Source organism: Chanodichthys erythropterus, chromosome 17, assembly GCF_024489055.1.
Source record: "Chanodichthys erythropterus isolate Z2021 chromosome 17, ASM2448905v1, whole genome shotgun sequence".
Lineage (NCBI taxonomy): Eukaryota > Metazoa > Chordata > Actinopteri > Cypriniformes > Xenocyprididae > Chanodichthys > Chanodichthys erythropterus.
The window spans coordinates 20,148,260-20,174,181 of NC_090237.1; the positions used below are offsets into that span (position 1 = coordinate 20,148,260).

At 32.9% G+C, this 25,922-nt stretch overlaps 1 protein-coding gene across 1 annotated transcript; it reads right to left on the bottom strand.

The window, feature by feature from the left end:
• Positions 1 to 364: 364 nt before the first annotated feature.
• foxn1 (forkhead box N1) lies at positions 365 to 20,551 on the bottom strand. The gene is made up of 9 exons (XM_067366242.1): positions 20,412 to 20,551; positions 15,774 to 15,923; positions 14,495 to 14,818; positions 14,052 to 14,159; positions 11,173 to 11,291; positions 9,788 to 9,884; positions 9,054 to 9,261; positions 938 to 1,402; positions 365 to 633 (listed from the first exon to the last, which is right to left on the bottom strand). Exons 2-9 carry the CDS (start codon positions 15,903 to 15,905, stop codon positions 365 to 367), a joined length of 1,722 nt encoding a protein of 573 aa, XP_067222343.1. The 5' UTR covers positions 15,906 to 15,923; positions 20,412 to 20,551.
• Positions 20,552 to 25,922: the final 5,371 nt, after the last annotated feature.

The window sequence follows — 25,922 nt, forward strand, 5'->3', positions numbered from 1 at the left end:
GTTATATACATTGATATAAATATTAATTTTTATATTCATATTCAGTAGTTATGACTCTAGTAGATTTTTTTCAGGAAGAAATTCTGTACACATTTTTTTTATCCTTAATCCTTATCCAGTAAATCATAAATGACTCTAAAAATCATGGGGTCTTTGAATATTGTTGTGGACAATAGGGCCTTGAAGTCAAAAACGTTGATAGTGGGATTGGACATTTATGCATTAAAAACATTAAAGCTAATGTCAAAACTCAAGTGCACCATTCAGCATAGAAGTCACACAATTTAGACATTCAAAAATATAAACTTTTCTACTTTGGAAAAATAGAGATGGCTTGATGGGATGCTACACAGAGGTTACTTTCTCATAGAAGAGGAATAGGGGTGTTTCCTGAGGAAGAAAGTAGACCTGACATGTTGTCTGCACTGGTGAACGCGGTTGTGCAGAGCCCGCTGAGATACAGCCCAGAAACACTGCCTTGCACCCCACCTTCAGTCTCCGATAGACCCCCACAGACCCCCACGCTATCCTGTGCTTGATTGGGACTGAGCTGGGGTAGTGAAGGGCTTGTGTCCATAACTACCAGTGAATCCGGAGCGAGGCTGTCATTCCTCAGCTCCTCCCAAAGATTCCCTTTAAACAAAGACAGAGAACATGGCATGAGCAAAAACAGACAGGGTAAGACATAGCGCCATTTTTAATTTTACAGGAATGAAAATGAGGTTGTGAGGGAGAGAATACATGCATTCAGTGAACATCTTTAAAAAAAAAAAAAAAAACTTTCAGCAGACAAAAACTCAAAACAGTTTTAAAAGTTCTGAGAGGTGAAAATTACATGACCTGGGACCATGATCTGCCACGGGACACACAAATCAGATCTAAACAGTTGCGCTTCACAGTGTAGACTTTCAGTCATTTAGATCTAACTCGGTCTTACCATGTAATTGTAGATCTGTGAGGCTGGGATTTAATGCATCGACATCATTACTGTTTTCTCCGTCCAGCAGAAGCTCCTGCATGCTTGCTGTAGCACTGTGACCAGTCTGCAGGATGGTGCTGTAGCTTGGTGGGGTGTGTGCTGGTAAAGGTGAATCCAAGCTGCCTGTCCTGGGACTGGAGGGGTGCCCAGCACAGGGCTGATGGGTGACAGGAGAGTAGTACGGGAAAGCTGAAGGGTCTGACGATAAGTAGGGGGGAGGTGGGACGACAGTTTGAGAGGGTAAAGGGCTGTAGAGAGACTTCTGATGCAGGACACTAGTCTCATGGACAGGTTGGTGGCCATAAGCAGGATGCATGGCAACTCTTAAGGAATGAGAATGTGAATGGCTGCTTGGTAGACTGAAGGTAGCTCCAAGAGTCTTCAATTTTTCAGGCCTCTCCCCAAGCAGACGTTCGAGCTCCTCTGAAACAATAAGCATAATGGGAACTATAAATACACACTGGAGTAATAATGCTAAATATTCAGCCTTGCCACATAAAATATTTCACAATATTACTATTTTTGATTAAAACGCCTTCGTGAGCTTAAAAGACTTCTTTCAAAACCAATAAAAAAACACCCCAAACATACAGAATTTCGTTGAAACATTAAATACATAAATACATGCATTTTATATATAAATACTATGGAAGAGGATTAGGGCCAAGCAATAATAAAAAAAGTTGTTAGATTTCGATAAAAAACTCGTTAAATTTTCGAGAAAAAAAGTTTAGATAAAATGTTGAGAATAAACTCGTTAAATTACGAGAAAAAACTCCTTAAATTTCGAGAAAAAAGTAGAGATAAATGTTGAGAATAAACTCATTAAATTACGAGAAAAAATAGTTAAATTTCAAGAAAAAAAAGTCTACATAAAAAGTTGAGAATAAACTCGTTAAATTACGAGAAAAAACTCCTTAAATTTCAAGAAAAAGGTAGAGTTAAATGTTGAGAATAAACTCATTAAATTACGAGAAAAAATAGTTAAATTTCAAGAAAAAAGTCGAGATAAAATGTTGAGAATAAACTCATTAAATTACGAGAAAAAACTCGTTAAATTTCAAGAAAAAAGTCGAGATAAAATGTTGAGAATAAACATTAAATTACGAGAAAAAAGTCGTTAAATTTCGAGAAAAAAAGTCGAGATAAAATGTTGAGAATAAACTCATTAAATTACGAGAAAAAACTTGTTAAATTTCAAGAAAAAAAGTCGAGATAAAATGTTGAGAATAAACTCATTAAATTACGAGAAAAAACTCCTTAAATTTCAAGAAAAAGGTAGAGTTAAATGTTGAGAATAAACTCATTAAATTACGAGAAAAAATTGTTAAATTTCAAGAAAAAAGTCGAGATAAAATGTTGAGAATAAACTCATTAAATTACGAGAAAAAACTCGTTAAATTTCAAGAAAAAAGTCGAGATAAAATGTTGAGAATAAACATTAAATTACGAGAAAAAAGTCGTTAAATTTCGAGAAAAAAAGTCGAGATAAAATGTTGAGAATAAACTCATTAAATTACGAGAAAAAACTTGTTAAATTTCAAGAAAAAAAGTTGAGATAAAATGTTGAGAATAAACTCATTAAATTACGAGAAAAAACTCCTTAAATTTCAAGAAAAAGGTAGAGTTAAATGTTGAGAATAAACTCATTAAATTACGAGAAAAAATTGTTAAATTTCAAGAAAAAAGTCGAGATAAAATGTTGAGAATAAACTCATTAAATTACGAGAAAAAAGTCGTTCAATTTCGAGGAAAAAGTCGAGATAAAATGTTGAGAATAAACATTAAATTACGAGAAAAAAGTTGTTAAATTTCGAGGAAAAAGTCTAGATAAAATGTTGAGAATAAACTCATTAAATTACGAGAAAAAATAGTTAAATTTCAAGAAAAAAGTCGAGATAAAATGTTGAGAATAAACTCATTAAATTGCGAGAAAAAAGTCGTTCAATTTCGAGGAAAAAGTCGAGATAAAATGTTGAGAATAAACATTAAATTACGAGAAAAAAGTCGTTAAATTTCGAGAAAAAAAGTCGAGATAAAATGTTGAGAATAAACTCATTAAATTACGAGAAAAAACTTGTTAAATTTCAAGAAAAAAAGTCGAGATAAAATGTTGAGAATAAACTCATTAAATTACGAGAAAAAACTCGTTAAATTTCGAGAAAAAAGTCGAGATAAAATGTTGAGAATAAACTCATTAAATTACGAGAAAAAACTCGTTAAATTTCGAGAAAAAAGTCGAGATAAAATGTTGAGAATAAACTCATTAAATTACGAGAAAAAACTCGTTAAATTTCGAGAAAAAAGTCGAGATAAAATGTTGAGAATAAACTCATTAAATTACGAGAAAAAACTCGTTAAATTTCGAGAAAAAAGTCGAGATAAAATGTTGAGAATAAACTCATTAAATTACGAGAAAAAAGTCGTTCAATTTCGAGGAAAAAGTCGAGATAAAATGTTGAGAATAAACTCATTAAATTACGAGAAAAAAGTTAAATTTCAAGAAAAAAGTCGAGATAAAATGTTGAGAATAAACTCATTAAATTACGAGAAAAAATAGTTAAATTTCAAGAAAAAAGTCGAGATAAAATGTTGAGAATAAACTCATTAAATTACGAGAAAAAAGTCGTTCAATTTCGAGGAAAAAGTCGAGATAAAATGTTGAGAATAAACATTAAATTACGAGAAAAAAGTCGTTAAATTTCGAGAAAAAAAGTCGAGATAAAATGTTGAGAATAAACTCATTAAATTACGAGAAAAAACTCGTTAAATTTCGAGAAAAAAGTCGAGATAAAATGTTGAGAATAAACTCATTAAATTACGAGAAAAAACTCGTTAAATTTTGAGAAAAAAGTCGAGATAAAATGTTGAGAATAAACTCATTAAATTACGAGAAAAAAGTCGTTCAATTTCGAGGAAAAAGTCGAGATAAAATGTTGAGAATAAACTCATTAAATTACGAGAAAAAACTCGTTAAATTTTGAGAAAAAAGTCGAGATAAAATGTTGAGAATAAACTCATTAAATTACGAGAAAAAACTCGTTAAATTTCGAGAAAAAAGTCGAGATAAAATGTTGAGAATAAACTCATTAAATTACGAGAAAAAAGTCGTTAAATTTCGAGGAAAAAGTCGAGATAAAATGTTGAGAATAAACTCATTAAATTACGAGAAAAAACTCGTTAAATTTCGAGAAAAAAGTCGATTTTTGATTAAAACGCCTTCGTGAGCTTAAAAGACTTCTTTCAAAACCAATAAAAAAACACCCCAAACATACAGAATTTCGTTGAAACATTAAATACATAAATACATGCATTTTATATATAAATACTATGGAAGAGGATTAGGGCCAAGCAATAATAAAAAAAGTTGTTAGATTTCGATAAAAAACTCGTTAAATTTTCGAGAAAAAAAGTTTAGATAAAATGTTGAGAATAAACTCGTTAAATTACGAGAAAAAACTCCTTAAATTTCGAGAAAAAAGTAGAGATAAATGTTGAGAATAAACTCATTAAATTACGAGAAAAAATAGTTAAATTTCAAGAAAAAAAAGTCTACATAAAAAGTTGAGAATAAACTCGTTAAATTACGAGAAAAAACTCCTTAAATTTCAAGAAAAAGGTAGAGTTAAATGTTGAGAATAAACTCATTAAATTACGAGAAAAAATAGTTAAATTTCAAGAAAAAAGTCGAGATAAAATGTTGAGAATAAACTCATTAAATTACGAGAAAAAACTCGTTAAATTTCAAGAAAAAAGTCGAGATAAAATGTTGAGAATAAACATTAAATTACGAGAAAAAAGTCGTTAAATTTCGAGAAAAAAAGTCGAGATAAAATGTTGAGAATAAACTCATTAAATTACGAGAAAAAACTTGTTAAATTTCAAGAAAAAAAGTCGAGATAAAATGTTGAGAATAAACTCATTAAATTACGAGAAAAAACTCCTTAAATTTCAAGAAAAAGGTAGAGTTAAATGTTGAGAATAAACTCATTAAATTACGAGAAAAAATTGTTAAATTTCAAGAAAAAAGTCGAGATAAAATGTTGAGAATAAACTCATTAAATTACGAGAAAAAACTCGTTAAATTTCAAGAAAAAAGTCGAGATAAAATGTTGAGAATAAACATTAAATTACGAGAAAAAAGTCGTTAAATTTCGAGAAAAAAAGTCGAGATAAAATGTTGAGAATAAACTCATTAAATTACGAGAAAAAACTTGTTAAATTTCAAGAAAAAAAGTTGAGATAAAATGTTGAGAATAAACTCATTAAATTACGAGAAAAAACTCCTTAAATTTCAAGAAAAAGGTAGAGTTAAATGTTGAGAATAAACTCATTAAATTACGAGAAAAAATTGTTAAATTTCAAGAAAAAAGTCGAGATAAAATGTTGAGAATAAACTCATTAAATTACGAGAAAAAAGTCGTTCAATTTCGAGGAAAAAGTCGAGATAAAATGTTGAGAATAAACATTAAATTACGAGAAAAAAGTTGTTAAATTTCGAGGAAAAAGTCTAGATAAAATGTTGAGAATAAACTCATTAAATTACGAGAAAAAATAGTTAAATTTCAAGAAAAAAGTCGAGATAAAATGTTGAGAATAAACTCATTAAATTGCGAGAAAAAAGTCGTTCAATTTCGAGGAAAAAGTCGAGATAAAATGTTGAGAATAAACATTAAATTACGAGAAAAAAGTCGTTAAATTTCGAGAAAAAAAGTCGAGATAAAATGTTGAGAATAAACTCATTAAATTACGAGAAAAAACTTGTTAAATTTCAAGAAAAAAAGTCGAGATAAAATGTTGAGAATAAACTCATTAAATTACGAGAAAAAACTCGTTAAATTTCGAGAAAAAAGTCGAGATAAAATGTTGAGAATAAACTCATTAAATTACGAGAAAAAACTCGTTAAATTTCGAGAAAAAAGTCGAGATAAAATGTTGAGAATAAACTCATTAAATTACGAGAAAAAACTCGTTAAATTTCGAGAAAAAAGTCGAGATAAAATGTTGAGAATAAACTCATTAAATTACGAGAAAAAACTCGTTAAATTTCGAGAAAAAAGTCGAGATAAAATGTTGAGAATAAACTCATTAAATTACGAGAAAAAAGTCGTTCAATTTCGAGGAAAAAGTCGAGATAAAATGTTGAGAATAAACTCATTAAATTACGAGAAAAAAGTTAAATTTCAAGAAAAAAGTCGAGATAAAATGTTGAGAATAAACTCATTAAATTACGAGAAAAAATAGTTAAATTTCAAGAAAAAAGTCGAGATAAAATGTTGAGAATAAACTCATTAAATTACGAGAAAAAAGTCGTTCAATTTCGAGGAAAAAGTCGAGATAAAATGTTGAGAATAAACATTAAATTACGAGAAAAAAGTCGTTTAATTTCTAGAAAAAAGTCGAGATAAAATGTTGAGAATAAACTCATTAAATTACGAGAAAAAACTCGTTAAATTTCTAGAAAAAAGTCGAGATAAAATGTTGAGAATAAACTCATTAAATTACGAGAAAAAACTCGTTAAATTTTGAGAAAAAAAGTCGAGATAAAATGTTGAGAATAAACTCATTAAATTACGAGAAAAAAGTCGTTCAATTTCGAGGAAAAAGTCGAGATAAAATGTTGAGAATAAACTCATTAAATTACGAGAAAAAACTCGTTAAATTTTGAGAAAAAAGTCGAGATAAAATGTTGAGAATAAACTCATTAAATTACGAGAAAAAACTCGTTAAATTTCGAGAAAAAAGTCGAGATAAAATGTTGAGAATAAACTCATTAAATTACGAGAAAAAAGTCGTTAAATTTCGAGGAAAAAGTCGAGATAAAATGTTGAGAATAAACTCATTAAATTACGAGAAAAAACTCGTTAAATTTCGAGAAAAAAGTCGAGATAAAATGTTGAGAATAAACTCATTAAGTTACGAGAAAAAACTCGTTAAATTTCGAGGAAAAAGTCGAGATAAAATGTTGAGAATAAACTCATTAAATTACGAGAAAAAACTCGTTAAATTTTGAGAAAAAAGTCGAGATAAAATGTTGAGAATAAACTCATTAAATTACGAGAAAAAACTCGTTAAATTTCGAGAAAAGTCGAGATAAAATGTTGAGAATAAACTCATTAAATTACGAGAAAAAACTCGTTAAATTTCGAGAAAAAAGTCGAGATAAAATGTTGAGAATAAACTCATTAAATTACGAGAAAAAACTCGTTAAATTTCGAGAAAAAAGTCGAGATAAAATGTTGAGAATAAACTCATTAAATTACGAGAAAAAAGTCGTTCAATTTCGAGGAAAAAGTCGAGATAAAATGTTGAGAATAAACTCATTAAATTACGAGAAAAAAGTTAAATTTCAAGAAAAAAGTCGAGATAAAATGTTGAGAATAAACTCATTAAATTACGAGAAAAAATAGTTAAATTTCAAGAAAAAAGTCGAGATAAAATGTTGAGAATAAACTCATTAAATTACGAGAAAAAAGTCGTTCAATTTCGAGGAAAAAGTCGAGATAAAATGTTGAGAATAAACATTAAATTACGAGAAAAAAGTCGTTAAATTTCGAGAAAAAAAGTCGAGATAAAATGTTGAGAATAAACTCATTAAATTACGAGAAAAAACTCGTTAAATTTCGAGAAAAAAGTCGAGATAAAATGTTGAGAATAAACTCATTAAATTACGAGAAAAAACTCGTTAAATTTTGAGAAAAAAGTCGAGATAAAATGTTGAGAATAAACTCATTAAATTACGAGAAAAAAGTCGTTCAATTTCGAGGAAAAAGTCGAGATAAAATGTTGAGAATAAACTCATTAAATTACGAGAAAAAACTCGTTAAATTTTGAGAAAAAAGTCGAGATAAAATGTTGAGAATAAACTCATTAAATTACGAGAAAAAACTCGTTAAATTTCGAGAAAAAAGTCGAGATAAAATGTTGAGAATAAACTCATTAAATTACGAGAAAAAAGTCGTTAAATTTCGAGGAAAAAGTCGAGATAAAATGTTGAGAATAAACTCATTAAATTACGAGAAAAAACTCGTTAAATTTCGAGAAAAAAGTCGAGATAAAATGTTGAGAATAAACTCATTAAGTTACGAGAAAAAACTCGTTAAATTTCGAGGAAAAAGTCGAGATAAAATGTTGAGAATAAACTCATTAAATTACGAGAAAAAACTCGTTAAATTTTGAGAAAAAAGTCGAGATAAAATGTTGAGAATAAACTCATTAAATTACGAGAAAAAACTCGTTAAATTTCGAGAAAAAAGTCGAGATAAAATGTTGAGAATAAACTCATTAAATTACGAGAAAAAAGTCGTTAAATTTCGAGGAAAAAGTCGAGATAAAATGTTGAGAATAAACTCATTAAATTACGAGAAAAAAGTTGTTAGATTATGAGAACAAAATAGCTAAATTATTTGACGACTTTATTTGAGTTTTTTCTCGAAATTTAACAACTTTAATCTCAAGATTTTTTTATTATTGCTTGGCCCTAATCGTCTTCCGTAAAAAACTGTATATAATGGCTCAAATAAAATACCTTTCTTTATTCTCTCTTGAAATAGAAATTCAGGGGAGCATAAGTATAAAATACATTCACAATAATCATATCAAATAAGTGAATTTGGGTAATCTGGGACATTTTTTGCACTTTTAACTTTCAGACCAACAAATGGGACCTTCAGTGCCGGTCCTACATCCTGCCGCACTGCATGATGTCCGAGTCCAAAACAGTTGGACTTAAATTATTAAGTATTAGGGAAAAAAAATCCACATGACTCCGCTAAAGCTGTTATAATTGTTATAAAAATATGTTTACATTATATAGTTATAGGCTACTTAAATAATCTTTGAGAGCAAGGGGGCCCTATGCACCTTAGGGAGGACCAGTGTTGTGCCTAATTCTGACCCCCACCAGATTATAACCCTTCTAAATCCCCAGTATGGGTAGGTTTAGGATATTAGGTGTGGGGGTGTAGTCGAAATTCGGCACAACACCTGCACTGGGAACCTTGAATATTACAATCTATAAAATAATACAGTCTATATACAATTTTCTTAATTAGCAGCTGAACCCTCTGCGCACCTGGTCGGGCCATGCTCCTCCGTACAGTCAGCGGGTCTTTACGTCTCCACTTGTGAAGTTCCTCCTGCATCTTCTCTACCTTCGCTGGGTTCAGGGCCCATAGACAGCCCTTTCGAGAGGAGTTCCCATTCTTGTTCTCTACTTTCTCAAAGCACTTGTTCAAAGAGAGGTTGTGTCGGACAGAATTCTTCCAGCCATCAGGTGCTGTCTAAGGAATCAGAAATGAAATATAAGGTTGTGAAGTGGTTGTTGACGATGGTCGCTAAGCTGTTGCGAGGCATAGGCTAAGGTGTTCTGAGTGGTTGCCATGATGTTGTTAGGGTATTCTAGGGTGTGCACAGAAAAACACTGAATCTAAAACAGAGATCCAGTTATTTCAGTCAGTTCTCTAAATAAATAAAGAAATATCTTTCTTACAATCCTTCAATCAGTGAAGTCAACTCTGGATCGGTATGAATCTGCATGTTTACCTAATGATAAGCCAAAATAATGTCACATTGAAAATCCCTTTACCAGCACAGAGCCGAGAGGAGGGTGAATTAATATTATCAGGCATATAAAAATCATGCCATGACAGGCATTTTCCACAAAGTTTGAGGAACAAATCTGTTTACATTCTGTATACATTACTCATGAAGAGCCCTTTGCCAGAATCAATCCTCCTCTACTGTTCACTGTAGATCAATGCATATTAGATGTAGAAAATTTTCTGAGAAGTGGTAGTTGCAGTTTACCTTGAAATAGGGGAAATGATCTGTCATGAAGCTGTAGATCTCACTTACAGGCAGACTGCCTGTTTTGCTATTCCTCAGAGCCAGGAAGATGAGAATACTGCAAAGAAATATTCAACGATGAAGAATCACTAATAAGACAAGACTATTGTGATGCATTGTTTTATTTTGATTTGTTTGGAAGTACTGTCAGTTGTGATGGGGTTTTTTTTTTTTTCAATGTTTTCACATATGCGTTTGGCAGGCACTTGTCAAAGTGACAGTGCATCCAAATATGTTTTATTGGTATGTGGTATAATGAATTATGAATTAATCTTTTCATAACAGATGACTGATTATATGGTTAAGTTGTCAGAAGTTTAGTTTTTTTTTATTATTATTTGTAACTACATCTGTATTGATTAAATATGTATATGTATATGTATATGTTTTATAAGACATTCTGACAAATATTTGCTGGTCATCATTTAATACAGTTATTTAGTATTATTGTATTATTTGATATATTAAAATTGTTGAATTCTGCTGGAAATTGGTTTTCATGATTTATTTTTACACGAAGCTGCACATTTTCACACTCACAGCTGATATTTAGACCAACAGTAGTTTAACAGTTTAAAACATTACATTTATTAGATAAAATGGCAATTATGTTAATAGATATGTATACGAAGATGCCACATTCAACCGCCAGACACTTTCACTTTCAGTCAACTTGCTCTTAAATGTTCATGGACCGGCTTTGACTGTTCCAATATGGCGAACGGCTTACGTATAGCGGCCCATAAACAGCCACTAGTGAGGCATCTATTAATATATATCTATGGTTATGTTGTACATGTTTTGTTTCTGAACGAATCAGTGTTTTTTCAGTGACTCACTCAGTCACATGTCATCACCAACTGCAAGTAACTTATAAATCCTCACCACAGACTGAAGCCTGTTTCACACATCCTCCGTTTGCAGTGCATAGCCTATGCAGTTTATGCGGTGCAGAAGCAGCACAAGCTCATTGTGCTTTTACATAATAAGACATGTTTGTGGTGCACAGCTGATCCCAGTTGTAACTAATTAGTTCTCCATCAATCCATTATTTTCTTTTCAAAAATCCAAACGTCCTTAAAGTTACTGAAAATGCTTTTTTGGCATTGTGATTCTCTTTGTACACAATACAGTAATACACACATATTCACATTCACAAGAAATATAAACGTTTTATAAACGTTTTATATCTGCCTATTATGTGCTCAAGCAAATGACAAACATTTAAACATGGTACTTGTTGTAAAAATTGCAGATGACAGGTTTCAGATGACATTTCAAAAATGATCTATTTTGAAAATACGTCTTAGTTTACCAGGATAATACAGGTAGGTGCATATACGTACCTGTAAGAGTAGACAGGTTTAGGGTAGAGTGTCTGGGCAGAATTGTCTTGAGATGTTTGTGATGAGAGGCTTTGGCTATAGTAGTGAGAAACCGTGTCTATTCCTCTTGAAGAGTAAAACTAGAGACAATACATACACACAATATAACTCTTCTCAATTTTAAAAAGTGTTGAAGACAATACTGTAAAGGTATGAATGCTTAATTGTGTAATTATCGGTAAATAAAAAACTAGTACATTATTTTTAGTGCTGTCAAATCGATTAATCGCATGTAACAACAGTTTTACATTATACACACACACACATATATATCATCACGAGTGTGATAGGCCTATTGCATTTATACAACCGTTTGAAGGCATATGTAACGTTAAATAAATAAGAACAACAAATGAGTGTCATATAATTATGAAATTGAATTTTCCCATTAACCCAAATCGTTTTGCTCTGGAACAAGTAATAGATTAAGAAGACCAAACATTGCCCATTTGTTATACCCCAAATTAATTATATTTTTAACCACTAATGTTATCTAAATAAGAGCCAGCGGCAAATACCCAAATGGGCGGCCGAGATGAAGCTGTTCTCTTCGGGTACACGAGCACTGACCGGCCGCTGACGGCGTCAAAACAGTAAAATAGCCGCTATTTTGAAGTCACAAATTTCAGTCTAAACAACTACATTCTCACCTAAAAACACTTAAAACTACAGTTCATGGTACAACAAGTGTAGTATTTGTAAAAACAGTGGATTTGCTTGCCCGCCATGACAGTGATACAAGCAAAGTGATACAAACAGTGAAAAGGTAGGAGTGCCGTTATTACTAGAATATCGCACGACTGTCAGCCAATCAGAATCGAGAACCAGAAAGAACCAACTGTTGTGTGTGTGTAAATATATATATATATATATATATATATATATATATATATATATATATATATATATATATATATATATATATATATACACACACACACACAAACTTTTATGTTATTTGTCATTAAGTGTGATTAATCATTTTCACAGGACTAATTATTTTTGCTTATTTCATTTTTAAGCTTTCATTACATACTACACCCATGTTCAACAAGAGCAAATCTTCATTATTTGTCTATTTGAGGATGTGGTAGAACTTCCTGCCAATGTTTTGACTGAAAATGCATCCAAAACCCGTTATAATTTGCATTTCTATCTACTAATGTCAAGGTTTGCCTACAGTAATCATATCAACTTACACTACAGTTCAAAGTTTGGGAGTTTTATTATTTATTTATTTATTTATTATTAATTAAGGATGCATTAAATTGATCAAATGTGACAGTAAAGACTTTTATAATGTTAGATTTATACAAACCCGATTCCAAAAATGTTGGGACACAAGGAATGCAATAATTTACAAATCTCATAAACTTATATTTTATTCACAATAGATGAATATTAAATGTTGAAATTGATACATTTTGAAATGTCATGCCAAATATTGGCTCATTTTGGATTTCATGAGCGCTACACATTCCAAAAAAGTTGGGACAGGTAGCAATAAGAGGCCAGAAAAGTTAAATGTACATACTGTGTAAAGAACAGCTGGAGGACCAATTTTAACTTATTAGGTCAATTGGCAACATGATTGGGTATAAAAAGAGCCTCTCAGAGTGGCAGTGTCTCTCAGAAGTCAAGATGGGCAGAGGATCACCAATTCCCCTAATGCTGTGGTGAAAAATAGGAGTTTCATTGCAAAGAGTTTGAAGTTATCATCATCTACAGTGCATAATATCATCCAAAGATTCAGAATCTGGAACAATCTCTGTGCGTAAGGGTCAAGGCCAGAAAACCATATTGGATGCCCGTGATCTTCGGGCCCTTAGACGGCACTGCATCACATACAGGAATGCTACTGTAATGGAAATCACAACATGGGCTCAGGAATACTTCCAGAAAACATTGTTGGTGAACACAATCCACCGTGCCATTCGCCGTTACCGGCTAAAACTCTAGGTAAAAAAAGAAGCCATATATAAACATGATCCAGAAGCGCAGGCGTTTTCTCTGGAACAAGGCTCATTTAAAATGGACTGTGGCAAAGTGGAAAACTGTTCTGTGGTCAGACCAATCAAAAGTTGAAGTTCTTTTTGGAAAACTGGCACGGACTAAAGAGGACAAGGACAACCCAAGTTGTCATCAGCGCTCAGTTCAGAAGCCTGCATCTCTGATGGTTTGGGGTTGCATGAGTGCGTGTGGCAAGGGCAGCTTACACATCTGGAAAGGCACCATCAATGCTGAAAGGTATATCCAAGTTCTAAAACAACATATGCTCCCATCCAGACATCGTCTCTTTCAGGGAAGACCTTGCATTTCCCAACATGACAATGCCAGACCACAAACTGCATCAGTTACAACATCACGGCTGCGCAGAAGAAGGATCCGGGTACTGAAATGGCCAGCCTGCAGTCCAGATCTTTCACCCATAGGAAACATTTGGCGCATCATAAAGAGGAAGATGTGACAAAGCAGACCTAAGACAGGAGCCTTGTCCCACCTTTTTTGAGATGTGTTGATGCCATGAAATTTAAAATCAACTTATTTTTATCTTAAAATAATACATTTTCTCAGTTTAAACATTTGATATGTCATCTATGTTGTATTCTGAATAAAATATTGAAATTTGAAACTTCCACATCATTGCATTCAGTTTTTGTTCACAATTTGTACAGTGTCCCAACTTTTTTGGACTTTATTTTTATTTATTTTTTAACTTTATATTCATTAAAGAATCCTAAAATGATAAATGCAGACTTGGTGAGCATACAAGACATACATGAACAAACTTTTATATGGTATTCATATAATTAGTATATCACACATTCTTTCCAGTGTACCTGATGTTGTAGAGGACTGATGGCACTGTACGTCTGATGGTTAACTGATGTGTAGCTGGGAGGATCTTCAGAGCTCGTCTGAGGCTCATTGTAGGGGTTTTGAGTTCCCTGCCCCAAGAGCAGACCATGATTTACTTAGTTGTAACATATCATATTTTAATGCTTCTTTAGAAAGTGTAATAAGGACATCTGCTTGCACATCTGCCTGGCAAATCTTCTTGTTTCCATGTCTTTTGCCCCCTGGCCTAAATATGCTGGCAAGAATTTAAAAGAGCCTTCAAAGTTTTATATACATATGTAAAAACCTTGAAGGCTCTTTTAAACGAAATCCATGAAAACGAATAACTAAATACTGTGCAAAATCCTTTAAAAATGGGAAATCTCTTTTTTTCATCTGAACGAGAAATCTTTAATTTTCTGTTTAAACAGTCCCTCAGACTCACCATGATGCTAGTCGTCTCCACATTAGTGCTTAATGGACTCCATGAGGATTGTTCCTCCAATCCATCGGCCGTAGTGAGTTTCCCAGCCAGTCCAGCTCTTCTGAGACAACTGAAGGTTTGAACCTCACTGATGGCCCCTTCACTGCATTGACGCCTGTACGGATGGTAGTGATTGTTCTCAGTCAGCCCAGATTCTTGTTCAACAGGGCTTCCGTCTATACTGTGTCTACGAAAGCGCTCTGCAATAGCACTCTTCTGCCTGTAGGGAACACCTTCTCTTTGGGAGTACAGTGTAAACCCCTCTCCAACACTGCTCTGGTGACACTAGGATTGAACAACAAAATAATGTAAAAACACATCTAATATCTATAAAACATGCCTATTAGCTCAGAAATATGAAATTCATTGAACTTAAAATTGCAAATACACGCAACACCTATTCCACGTAAAGCAATGCTGCAGTTTCATTTCTAATGAATGCACTCTTTAACATAAAGCAGTTTTCCAAATGGAAATGCAGTAGCACGTAAAAATCTTTGATCTACTAAAGAGTCCATAAAAGCATTTAATGTGACATACAGCCTTCCCTAGGGGCCATAATTAATTAATATTAAATCAAAAGGATTTGGTGAAAAGGCAGGATGAAATACTTCTATTTCTGCCCCAGGGTCTTGTGTCCTTGAACAGTGCCTTGTGCGGAGGTTCATGTCCTCATCAAAAAGTAATAATTGTGACACTGTCGTAATGAGAGCAGCTGGCGGGCAGAGGTTTCTAAGAAGCGGCAACTAGAGAACAGTCTAACCTGATGTTATAGAACCAGTCATCCATCTATCTATCTATCTATCTATCTATCTATCTATCTATCTATCTATCTATCTATCTATCTATCTATCTATCTATCTATCTATCTATCTATCGTTCTATCTATCTATCTATCTATCTATCTATCTATCTATCTATCTATCTATCTATCTATCTATCTATCTATCTATCTATCTATCTATCTATCTATCTATCTATCTATCTATCTATCTATCTATCTATCTATCTATCTATCTATCTATCTATCTATCTATCTATCTATCTATCTATCTATCTATCTATCTATCTATCTATCTATCTATCTATCTATCGTTCTATCTATCTATCTATCTATCTATCTATCTATCTATCTATCTATCTATCTATCTATCTATCTATCGTTCTATAAGATAAGAACTTCAAAACAAACTAATACAAAATTGCTTAAAAACTAATTCTAAAATGAAATGAGTAATACCTGTGACTCTGGCATCTGAAAGCAGGGCGACCCAAGAGGGTCAAAGGATTGTAGTTCACAAGGAGAAGGAATTGGTGAGCTGCTGCTGCTTACGGATGGAAAAGACAGGAGGCCCTGGGACGCAGAGGACATCGTCCCTACAACCTGCCTCTTCAAAACAACACAACAGCTCATCAGCTTTTTAGTCTTATTTGTAGACAGAAAGATAAATAGCTAAAAAAAAAGAGAGGTACTTAAGCTACTGTAGAACAAAAAAAAAACAGCGCATTGTACCCTAAAACATTTTTTTACACTAAAATGTCAGGGGCTGTGGTTTTAAAGATACGAATTGTGAATCATATAGGAATGTTATCATGCTTGTTAGCTTGATCCTTGCTAAACTGGGGGCACACAAATAAAAATAATTATAATAATTCATAAAAAGTCATAAAGGGATTTTTCCATGGCTCTAAACAATTCCCTAGCTATTTGTCCTTTGGGCAAACCTATGGGCCATGTTTAACTGCTTGTAATGAAAATCCCTTTCCAACTGTCTACTAAACATGTTCCCTGCTGAACTGAAAAAGGCCCTATATGCTGTACATCATTGGTCTGGCTGCTATCTGATCATAAACAGGTAAAACATAAAGCCACATAAGTATCCGGTATTCCTGGAAATTCAGGCTACTCTCATTTACTGTCAGCAGACAGTGCTGTTTGAGCCAAAAACTCATTAAAATCACCAACAAACCATGAAGGAGAAGCAGAAGTGTGTTAGTGACATGAAATGGAGATGGGGGAGTTTTGCTCCACCTGAAACATAGAGTGTAATTCAGTACTGGAGAGGAAGTTGAGCTGGCCTTTATGGTCCATCACTGTGACTTTTAAACTGATCCTTTGACCTGTTATGGTCGAGATACAAGCCATTTCCACTCTTGAGAGAAAAGAGCTGAGTATACAAAAAGGTTATTGGGTGCTTATGTGTTTGAACGAGAATTAGGCAAGGAAATGAGGCATGATAACCGGATTTTATGCTACATATAATTTTAAAGTAAATGTTTGTTTTTTTAACGCTTTTTACTGTAAACAATCATACAACTAAATTTTGTATTTTAAAAAACATAATTTTATTCGGCTCTCTGGAATACTTGATTCTGATTGCTGGTCATTCGCTGCATCTGCAGTTGAGGCTCATTTGGGTAATTCATATTACAGTAATTTTGTTGTGTTGCAGTGCTCGTTTTAACTAAATTGATTGTTTTATACATTGTAGTGGACTATTTTTTTCTTAGTTGAATCCTCAAGATATTATACAGGTAAGATTACAAAATTATTTCAGTAACACTTTATTTTAGGGTCTTTTAACTAATTGCTTATTAGCACACATATTATTAGAATATTGGCTATTTAGTCGTACTTATTAAGCACATATTAATGCCTTACTTTGCATGACCTTATTCTACATTCTTAATCCTACCCAATACCTAAATTTAACAACTACCTTACTAACTATTAATAAGCAGTAAAATAGGAGTTTATTGAGGGAACATTCGTAGTTAATAGTTTATATGTGTTCCCTATACTAAAGTGTTACCATTATTTCAACACAAATCCATATTGGAATGTCTATTTACACTATAAGTGCAAATAGTGTCCCTTGTTGGCAAAAGTCCACTAAAGTCTGGTTAGGACACTCAAGTTTTAAAAACGACGTGCAGAATTCAACATCATCAGTGGTGTAGCAGTAGAAAGTAAGGCTTGCAGACCAGGCTTTTAACGCAATTGACGTGGAATTGAATCCACCTTTTTTCCAAGCTCGCATTTATTTTAATCAAAAATGAAAATAATGTTTTAAAAGTGGAAATAAACTGTGAACAAGTGTTTATTAATAGTACATTTTTTATTGGGTAGGATTAGGGGAAGGAGCAGGGAAGGTTTTTATTCTCCCAATAAGGCATCCATTTCATAATTTGAATAAATATTATCATTTACACTCTATGATACTACTGCATCCTGTTAATGTACAAAAATACTGAAGTGCAAAAAGTATCTGCCAATATAAAGTATAGACAGCATCTAATTATTATTTACTCTTATTGCAAAGAACTGATACTTTTACATGGTGTAAATAGAATCTATTCATTTACTTGGTGAGAAGCCAAATAAGAGGAATAATGTATTGCACATTCTCCTTTACATATATATATATATATATAATACATTACTAGTTTAAAGCCAAATATATTACAAAATACAGTATGTTCTGAACAAAGACTAAAAAAATAAAATTTCTGAATGTATAAATGTAAATTCTGAATAGCATAAATTGTTTTAAAAAAAAAAACTAAAACTGACCATTTTAAAAGGTTTGTCATATGAGTCTTGGGAGCGTTTAGCCAAGTTACTATATGATTAGATTGAGGTTAAAATGTTGAGTTAATCACTGCTTTGAGGTCAATTTAATCAAATCAGTGAAAATCACCAACTAAAATGGAACCAAATGAGATCCTGCTCCTGTTAATACATCCACTGAGACAGAGCTACAATTTTACTTGATTTATGTAAAAAGGATCAATTCATTTATTCCTGCACGGACCCAGGTCTTTCTGCATAAAGAGCTTTACTACTACTTTTGACCCAACTAAATACTGCTTAAAGCAAGCTACAAAATGATAGTGTTCTTAAAGAGAGAAGTTCTTTTAGAGAATTATATTTAGAGAAAATTCACATTCAGTTTTCCATCAGCATCGAGCAAAGGTCAGAATGCTGAATGAGGTCAGTAAGCCATGCTATATAATCCTTTAATACAAGATAAGAAAGAAGATAAAGTGTGTGTGCATGCATGCGTGTGTACTAAGTGATGTGTGTATGTGTGGTCCTGGTAAATCCTATATTTATACAGTATAAAAATCATTATGTCTATGGAAAGTCCCCATAAAACATGTTAACCCAATGTGTGTTTGAGAGAGAGAAAGGATCATCTGGTATGAGTAAAAATAAAAATGCTGAACAGGTATAAATCTAAAAGTACTTCATTTCAAGACTCCTTCCTCCTTCAATATGATCACATTTATCTCACTTTGATCTGGTCTCTTGCATGTCTATACAGCCCCACCCGTGCACTCTCACCACACTTGAGTGGCATTTCAAATGGACTGTGCATCTTCCTTTACACTGTCATCCATCAAGTAATTGGTAGGATTTCTTCCCGTATGTCTACAATAGCACTTTCACTCCACTTCAGTGGAAACACATCTGAGCGTTAAAAAAAAAAGAAAAAATCTCAGTAGGCCTACTTCACTTCCCTAAATGTGGTAAAATTGCAGAATCCTAAAAGGGACGGTTCACCTGAAAATGAATATCTGTCATCATTTTTTCACCATCATGCAAATCTAATTTCTGAAAATCTGTTTAATACTAGTGTGTATTGTAAATGTCAGTCAAATGTGATTGATGTGATGAGATTGGAAAGCATAAATCCAAACCCTGCACCTGACAGACATTTCAGTATAAGTCTTCAGGCATAAACTTAAAAGTAATGTATTAAAATCCATAATAATTGTTAAGTTGTTATTAATAGGATACCCTAATAAATATAATAAAACATTATTTGTAATATAAATATGAACATTAAATATAATAATACAAGATTATCATTAATAATATTACTAAAATTTGTCATTATCTATGTGCATATAGCTCTTATATCTGATCAGTGATTTAATGACTTCAAATAAATTAAAAGATTTGAAAAAAAAATAAAATTTCAGCATTATTTTGATGATGTGACATCAGTAATAATACAAAATACTCAATCAATACTCAAGAAACGTATGACAAGGTTGCTAGATCACATATCTGTGATCATACATTTGTGACATTACTCATTTGTAACATACATTTGTAACATTAAATAATGAAACACATTCATCTAATTGCTTGCACCTTGTAAAATAAATCTGAGCTCAGCTCTGAGATTTCAAATGGGAATGTGTAAAAGGCTCAGTCCATTTGGCCCCCAGCCAACCTATGGAAGCCTTACACCCACAGGGGACAGGCCTGCTGCAACAGGTTTTCCAATTCACACATATTTATGTGCACACAGCTACACACACTTGGGTCACTGGCAGCTGGGATTATAATGAGAACATATTTTAAATGTTATATCAGACCCATCCATAATCATATCCCACAGAGAATGGGCACTTTGCCGAACTTCAGCACCTAGAGGGAGACGACCCTGCTGATAGAATCTGACTGCACCTGCCTTGCCCTGCCCTGCCCTCTTTCTCATTCTCGCTCTCTTTCTCTTGTATCCCTCTCTTCACTTTCCTAAAATGAATTTCAGCAGAGATTTCATCCAGGTGGAGACAAGCCTAACAAGGAGCCTGAGGGACATTTCTTGATGCCTTATTTTTTGGTGCCATACAGTTGTACAATAGTATCTGTGTAAGTGAAAAGTGAGATCCCACAAATGTTTACACCTTTAATTTGGACTTCTTAGCTCAGATCTATCTCTTCTAGAATGTTATTTTGCTGTCAATGAAACCTTATCACAATGTTGATCCTAGTGTTTAGCAGATTCAGAAAAATGATAGTTTGTACAGATGATTTTGCAGTGCATATTAAGTAAAAAAAAATTAATAAATATTCACTTACCACTGTGTGTGGTGCTTCCAGGCCCAGGTTGTAAATCTAAGACAGTCAGAGTCCACACAGATACCTGCAAACCGGCTGCAGTTCTCCTCAGAAATCTCTCTCTGAGTCCCCACTCTGCTTTTATAGTGACTGACTGACTGACTGCTGACAAGAAAAACAACTGAGACAGATATGTATAGAGAGAGTGAGAGAGAGAAAGAGCGAGGGAGGGAGGGAAAATGAATGTCAATGCAGGTGAATTTTCCCCTACCCTCCTAGTGAACCTGGGAGGCAGAACCACGGCCCTTCTGAGCTGCTGTATTAAAATCATATTCTAATGTGAATGGGAGATGGCCAGAAGGGTGGAGAGAAGCAAAAATAGTGATAGTGAAAAGGAATCGCTTAGTTAAGTGCTTATGTTACACTGCTGCTTGAGGTTTGTTCGTGTAAGGCAATCAAAACTAGAGGGGAAGAAACAAAATGACAGAATGTAGAAACTATTGTCGTGTTTATCTCATGCAGCTTTGCTTGAAAATTGTATTAAGTGCAGTGTTTGTTATTTTGTGTTTGTTTATTTATTCTAAAACCGAACAGTTAAATTAATTAAATGAAATGAGTTTGTTTCAATCAAAAAATGGTGTGAACTTAAAATTTGATTTTAGTAAGCTGAACTTAACATGATTGAGTTAAACGTAAATACTTAAATGTTTTGAGTATTAAACCAATGTTAGTTTTTGCTTAGTCTTATGTAACTTTATTACTTTGAGTTAAACCATTTAAGGCAATCAGTTTCCTCAAACCGTTTAAGTAGCTATATAGTTGTTAAGACTTAGTTATGTTTGTTACCTGAATTCAAACTGAATGGGTGAAATAAACTTAAAAACTTTAAGTTGAGTTAACTCTAATGATTGACTAAACCGACACTAAAATATAACTGAATTTAACTATATGAGTTTATAGTACTCATACTTATTGGTTTTAAAACTTAAATGGTTTAAGGCAATCAGTTTCCTCAAATGGTTGGAGTTACCGTAACTTATCGGGTTTTACAGTGTAAGAACATCCTGAATATAGAATGTTTTTCATAGATTTAAGTGAATAGTTTTCTTTTTTAAACCTGGGACATTTATATCACTATGTGATATATTATATTATGTTATATTATCGATTGTCTGATAGATAAATAAATAAAGAAATTATAGATAGATAGATAGATAGATAGATAGATAGATAGGTAGATAGGTAGATAGATAGATAGATAGATAGATAGATAGATAGATAGATAGATAGATAGATAGATAGATAGATAGATAGATAGATAGATAGATAGATAGATAGATAGATAGATAGATAGATAGATAGATAGAACATGTTGCACTAAATCAGCTGAAAATGGCATGTTTCAGCAGTACTTGCTCAAAACAATACATTATATTATACTTCAAGTTATCCCTCTTTGATTAGTCTTGTTTCTGTGTGTTCTGCAAAGAAATCCTTAAAATAACATGCCTTAAGCCCCGCGATGGTGTAACTGATCATAGTGAATAGTTTGGCATCAGGACATGGCACAACAAAGCACACTTGACAGAGACATTTCTGCTAGTCTTTTCCTGTTCTGGTTTGGCATCTCAACTCATGCAAAGAAAATATACAAAAAGAATACCCTTTCCTTCATTAGTGTAAATAGTGGGCAAGAAAATGTCAGATGGCCGGAAGAACCTGGTAACACTTTACAATACGGTTCATTTGTTAAACATTAGTTAATGGATTAACTAACATGAACTAACAATGAGCAATACATTTTTTACTGTATTTACTAATCTTCGTTAGTGTTAGTTAATGAGAATACAGTTGTTCATTCTTTGTTCATGTTAGTTAACTAATGTTAACAAGCTTTTAATAATGCATTAGTAAATGTTGAAATTAACATTAACAAAGATTAATAAATGCTGTATAAGTGCAGTTCATTATTAGTTCATGTTAACTAATGTAGTTAACTAATGTTAACTAATGGACCGTATTGTAAAGTGTTACCAAGAACCTTTCTAAATGTTTCCCTATCATGTATGTTCCACACTGAAGTCATACATTTTCCGGCTTATAACTGTGTGAATGTCTATTTTCTCATGACCTGGTCAGTGGAGGAGACTTAATATTTACTAAATATTTGCTAAAAAGCTTTTAGATATGTTATCAGGGCAAAAACACCAATTATGCTCACAGTAACATGTTAAAAATCCAATGTGGACAGCATCATTGATCATATGGATTCTATTTGATGTAACACATCCCATGTACACACAGAAGAAACGCAGATACATTATTAGAGAACTCATGATGTTGTGTAACCTGCACACTTATCACTCAGACTTTACTGAGAGGATGTGGTTTCCAAGCTGTTGGATCAGTCCAGATGAGTTAGGGTCATGAGGGTTAACATCCAGAGGTCAACACTGCCTATAGTCCACCTCAACCCAGTTTGCCAATCTCATCCTTACAATACACTCATCCACTTTGAAAGGATTTGCCTTCTGTCCCCTCCAGTTGGTCCAAAACATCTATCTATCTATCTATCTATCTATCTATCTATCTATCTATCTATCTATCTATCTATCTATCTATCTATCTATCTATCTATCTATCTATCTATCTATCTATCTATCTATCTATCTATCTATCTATCTATCTATCTACACATTGAAACGTGCCTCACATGCTTTAGGTTCATCTTTTAACATTTAATCCTGACGCAACACCCTACAAATTAAACATGCAAAACTAGTTTGGGTAAATTAAACAAATCTTTGAAAATTTGATAATCACATTATGTCCTAATCCACTATTACCATAAAAATGAAGACATGCTTTTGTGAATATACCTTCTACTGAATCAAAACATTAAAAAAAAAAAACTCTTGACCTAATAATAAAAATAAATCATTTTTAATAGCTCAATTTTTATTTCACGTTCATTCTGTCTTTCTGTCAGATTGTGTAATCAGTAGTGTTTCTCCCCCTTGTTTAGCCTTTTGCTCCACCCATGCTGTCAGTTTGTCACACAGTGGGAAAAGAGCTCTGTAAGTTTGCCAGAGGCATTCTCATTTTAGTTGCTGTCTTTCAACCTTTTACTTTAATAAATGTAAGCATTGTTTTTAACCAAAGAAGGGTGTTTGGCTTGAGAGATTTCTGTGTGATTTCCTCTTCATGACTATGAATTAGCTACTTTTTGGCCTTAAACCCCCAAAACAGTACAGAAAAAAAGTAACAAACAATCTACATTGTATTGCAGTGTTTGTCCAAGCACTGTAAATCTTTAGGCTTGTGTGTTTTAGTTACAATGTATTGTTGGACCCTCACCATTTATGAGTGTAGAGTGTTATTTGTGTGAGTGTCACTTATCTTTGTGCTCTTTGACAGGAAAACATCATTGAATATTGCCCTAAAGGCATTTTAGATGACTGTGGTCATTCCTGTTAGACACCTTCTTGCACTGTTTCTCATCTCAATTTCTGGTGACTTCAGTGTGGAACACATGTGAAATGGGAAACATAGAAAGCTTCTTCCAGAGCAGCTCTCAATAGGGATGAGCGCGAACGTGTGTTACGCTGCCAGCACCGACGGCACAACTGCCCTCACCAGCACACTCACCTGAAGGCCCGATCGATGAGTGAGAACCACATTATGAATCAAACGTGCCTTCACATCTCTAAATATATGTATGCTCTGTAGCACCATGACAGGCTGTAATTATTAAGTAAAACATCTAATCTGATGGAGCTTGGTTTTATGTCATACATATGCTTGTAACAACCATCAGCTCCAGGTTATTTGGGTTTACCTGACTAAAAATTGCACAGATCTTCTGAATGGCCTACACGTTAATAGAAATCTTGCAATTTTTGACAATAAAAGGGTAATATGTTACATGTTACACATCCATTAGTTAACGTTGGTTAATCCATTAATGAACTAACAATGAGCAATATACTTTTACAGTATTTATTAATGTTTGTTAAAGTTAGATAAAACAACTTGATTGTTAGTTCATGTTAGCTCAGTTCCATTAAATGTTATTAAGAGATACAACTTTTGATTTTAATAATGTATTAGAAAATGTTGAAATTAACATTAATTAAGATTAATAAATACTTTAGAAGCTAGTTCATGTTAACTAATACAGTTAACTAATGCTAACAAATGGAACCTATACCATAAAAGCAAACAAAACTAAAAACAAATGAAAAAACAAATACAAAGTAAAAAAAAAAGCTAAAAAAAATCACAAGTAATAAGATAGATAGATAGATAGATAGATAGATAGATAGATAGATAGATAGATAGATAGATAGATAGATAGATAGATAGATAGATAGATAGATAGATAGATAGATAGATAGATAGATAGATAGATAGTCGTTTCTTGAGAACATGAAGAATGTATAGGAGGTCAAGAAGAAGGTCAAGTGTTTATGTGTCTGTGTAATTTGTCTCCAAAGAGGAGCTGAACTGAATAGCTGTCATTACCTTGGCTTCATCAAATGCCAAAGTGCACTTAAAAGAGGAATAGTAATCTTTCTTTCTCTTTTTCTCTCTGTTGCTGCAACATGATCTCATAGATATTATCAAAGGAGCTGAAGGTCCCACGGAAAAAAAACACCTTTCTCATGGCGCAAATGTGACATATATTTCACTGCTAACATTTTAATGACTTCACACTGCAAGTTATTTTGAAAGTATTTTCTAATTGCAATGACCCTGAGGGACACTAGTGATATGAGAAATGTACCATGGATGGATTTCACCCTTTTTTTCCCCTCTGATAATTATTTAAGTCCTCAGTCTACATTTAATCTCACAAAATTGTTGAAATTATTTGGACCTGAGCACCGATGGTGTGAGGACCCTATTGTGCTCGGTCAATTATTCTTCTTCTAAATGAATCACATTTTTGAAGGCCTAAACATGTGCAAAAACTCATGAAACTTTGCACACATGTCAGAAGTGGTGAAAATGTATATATCTGAAATGGGTTTCAGAATTAGGTAAGGCAAAAATGGCTCAATAGTGCCACCTACAAAATTTCAATTAAGTGCTCTTCGTGCTATGTTTCACTTACAGGTATGAAATTTGGTAGAGAGATGTAACAGCCCAATACCTACAAAAAAGCCCCTGGGTGCAAAATCTTTAAACCCAAGATATTTCAAATTTTTGGCAGTTTTTGCCATTTCCACATGTTGTACTTTAACGAACTCCTCCTAGAGCTTTAATCAGATCAACATCATATTTGGTCAGTCTAATCTTAAGGCCTTAGTGATGTTACATTGCGAAGATGTACAGTTTTCACTGAAGGGCGTGTCCGTGGCGGCCTGACAAAGTTTGATATTTTGGCCATGAAACAGGAAGTTGTAACTCGGGTATACAATGTTGGATTAGCTCCAAACTTCTCACGTTTTATTAGAGTCCTGGCCTGAAGACGTCTATATGGAAATATTCAGTTACAGTCATAGTGCCACCTGTCGGCAACAGGAAATG

Excerpts from the sequence above, each read along its gene's own strand:
- foxn1 (XM_067366242.1), bottom strand. The coding sequence starts at position 15,905 with ATGTCCTCTGCGTCCCAGGGCCTCCTGTCTTTTCCATCCGTAAGCAGC. Across the intron at positions 11,292-14,051 it reads TCAGTCCTCTACAACATCAG|TTTTACTCTTCAAGAGGAAT; the intron begins GTACACTGGAAA and ends TATTGTCTCTAG. Across the intron at positions 634-937 it reads CACAGATCTACAATTACATG|GGAATCTTTGGGAGGAGCTG; the intron begins GTAAGACCGAGT and ends CTTTGTTTAAAG.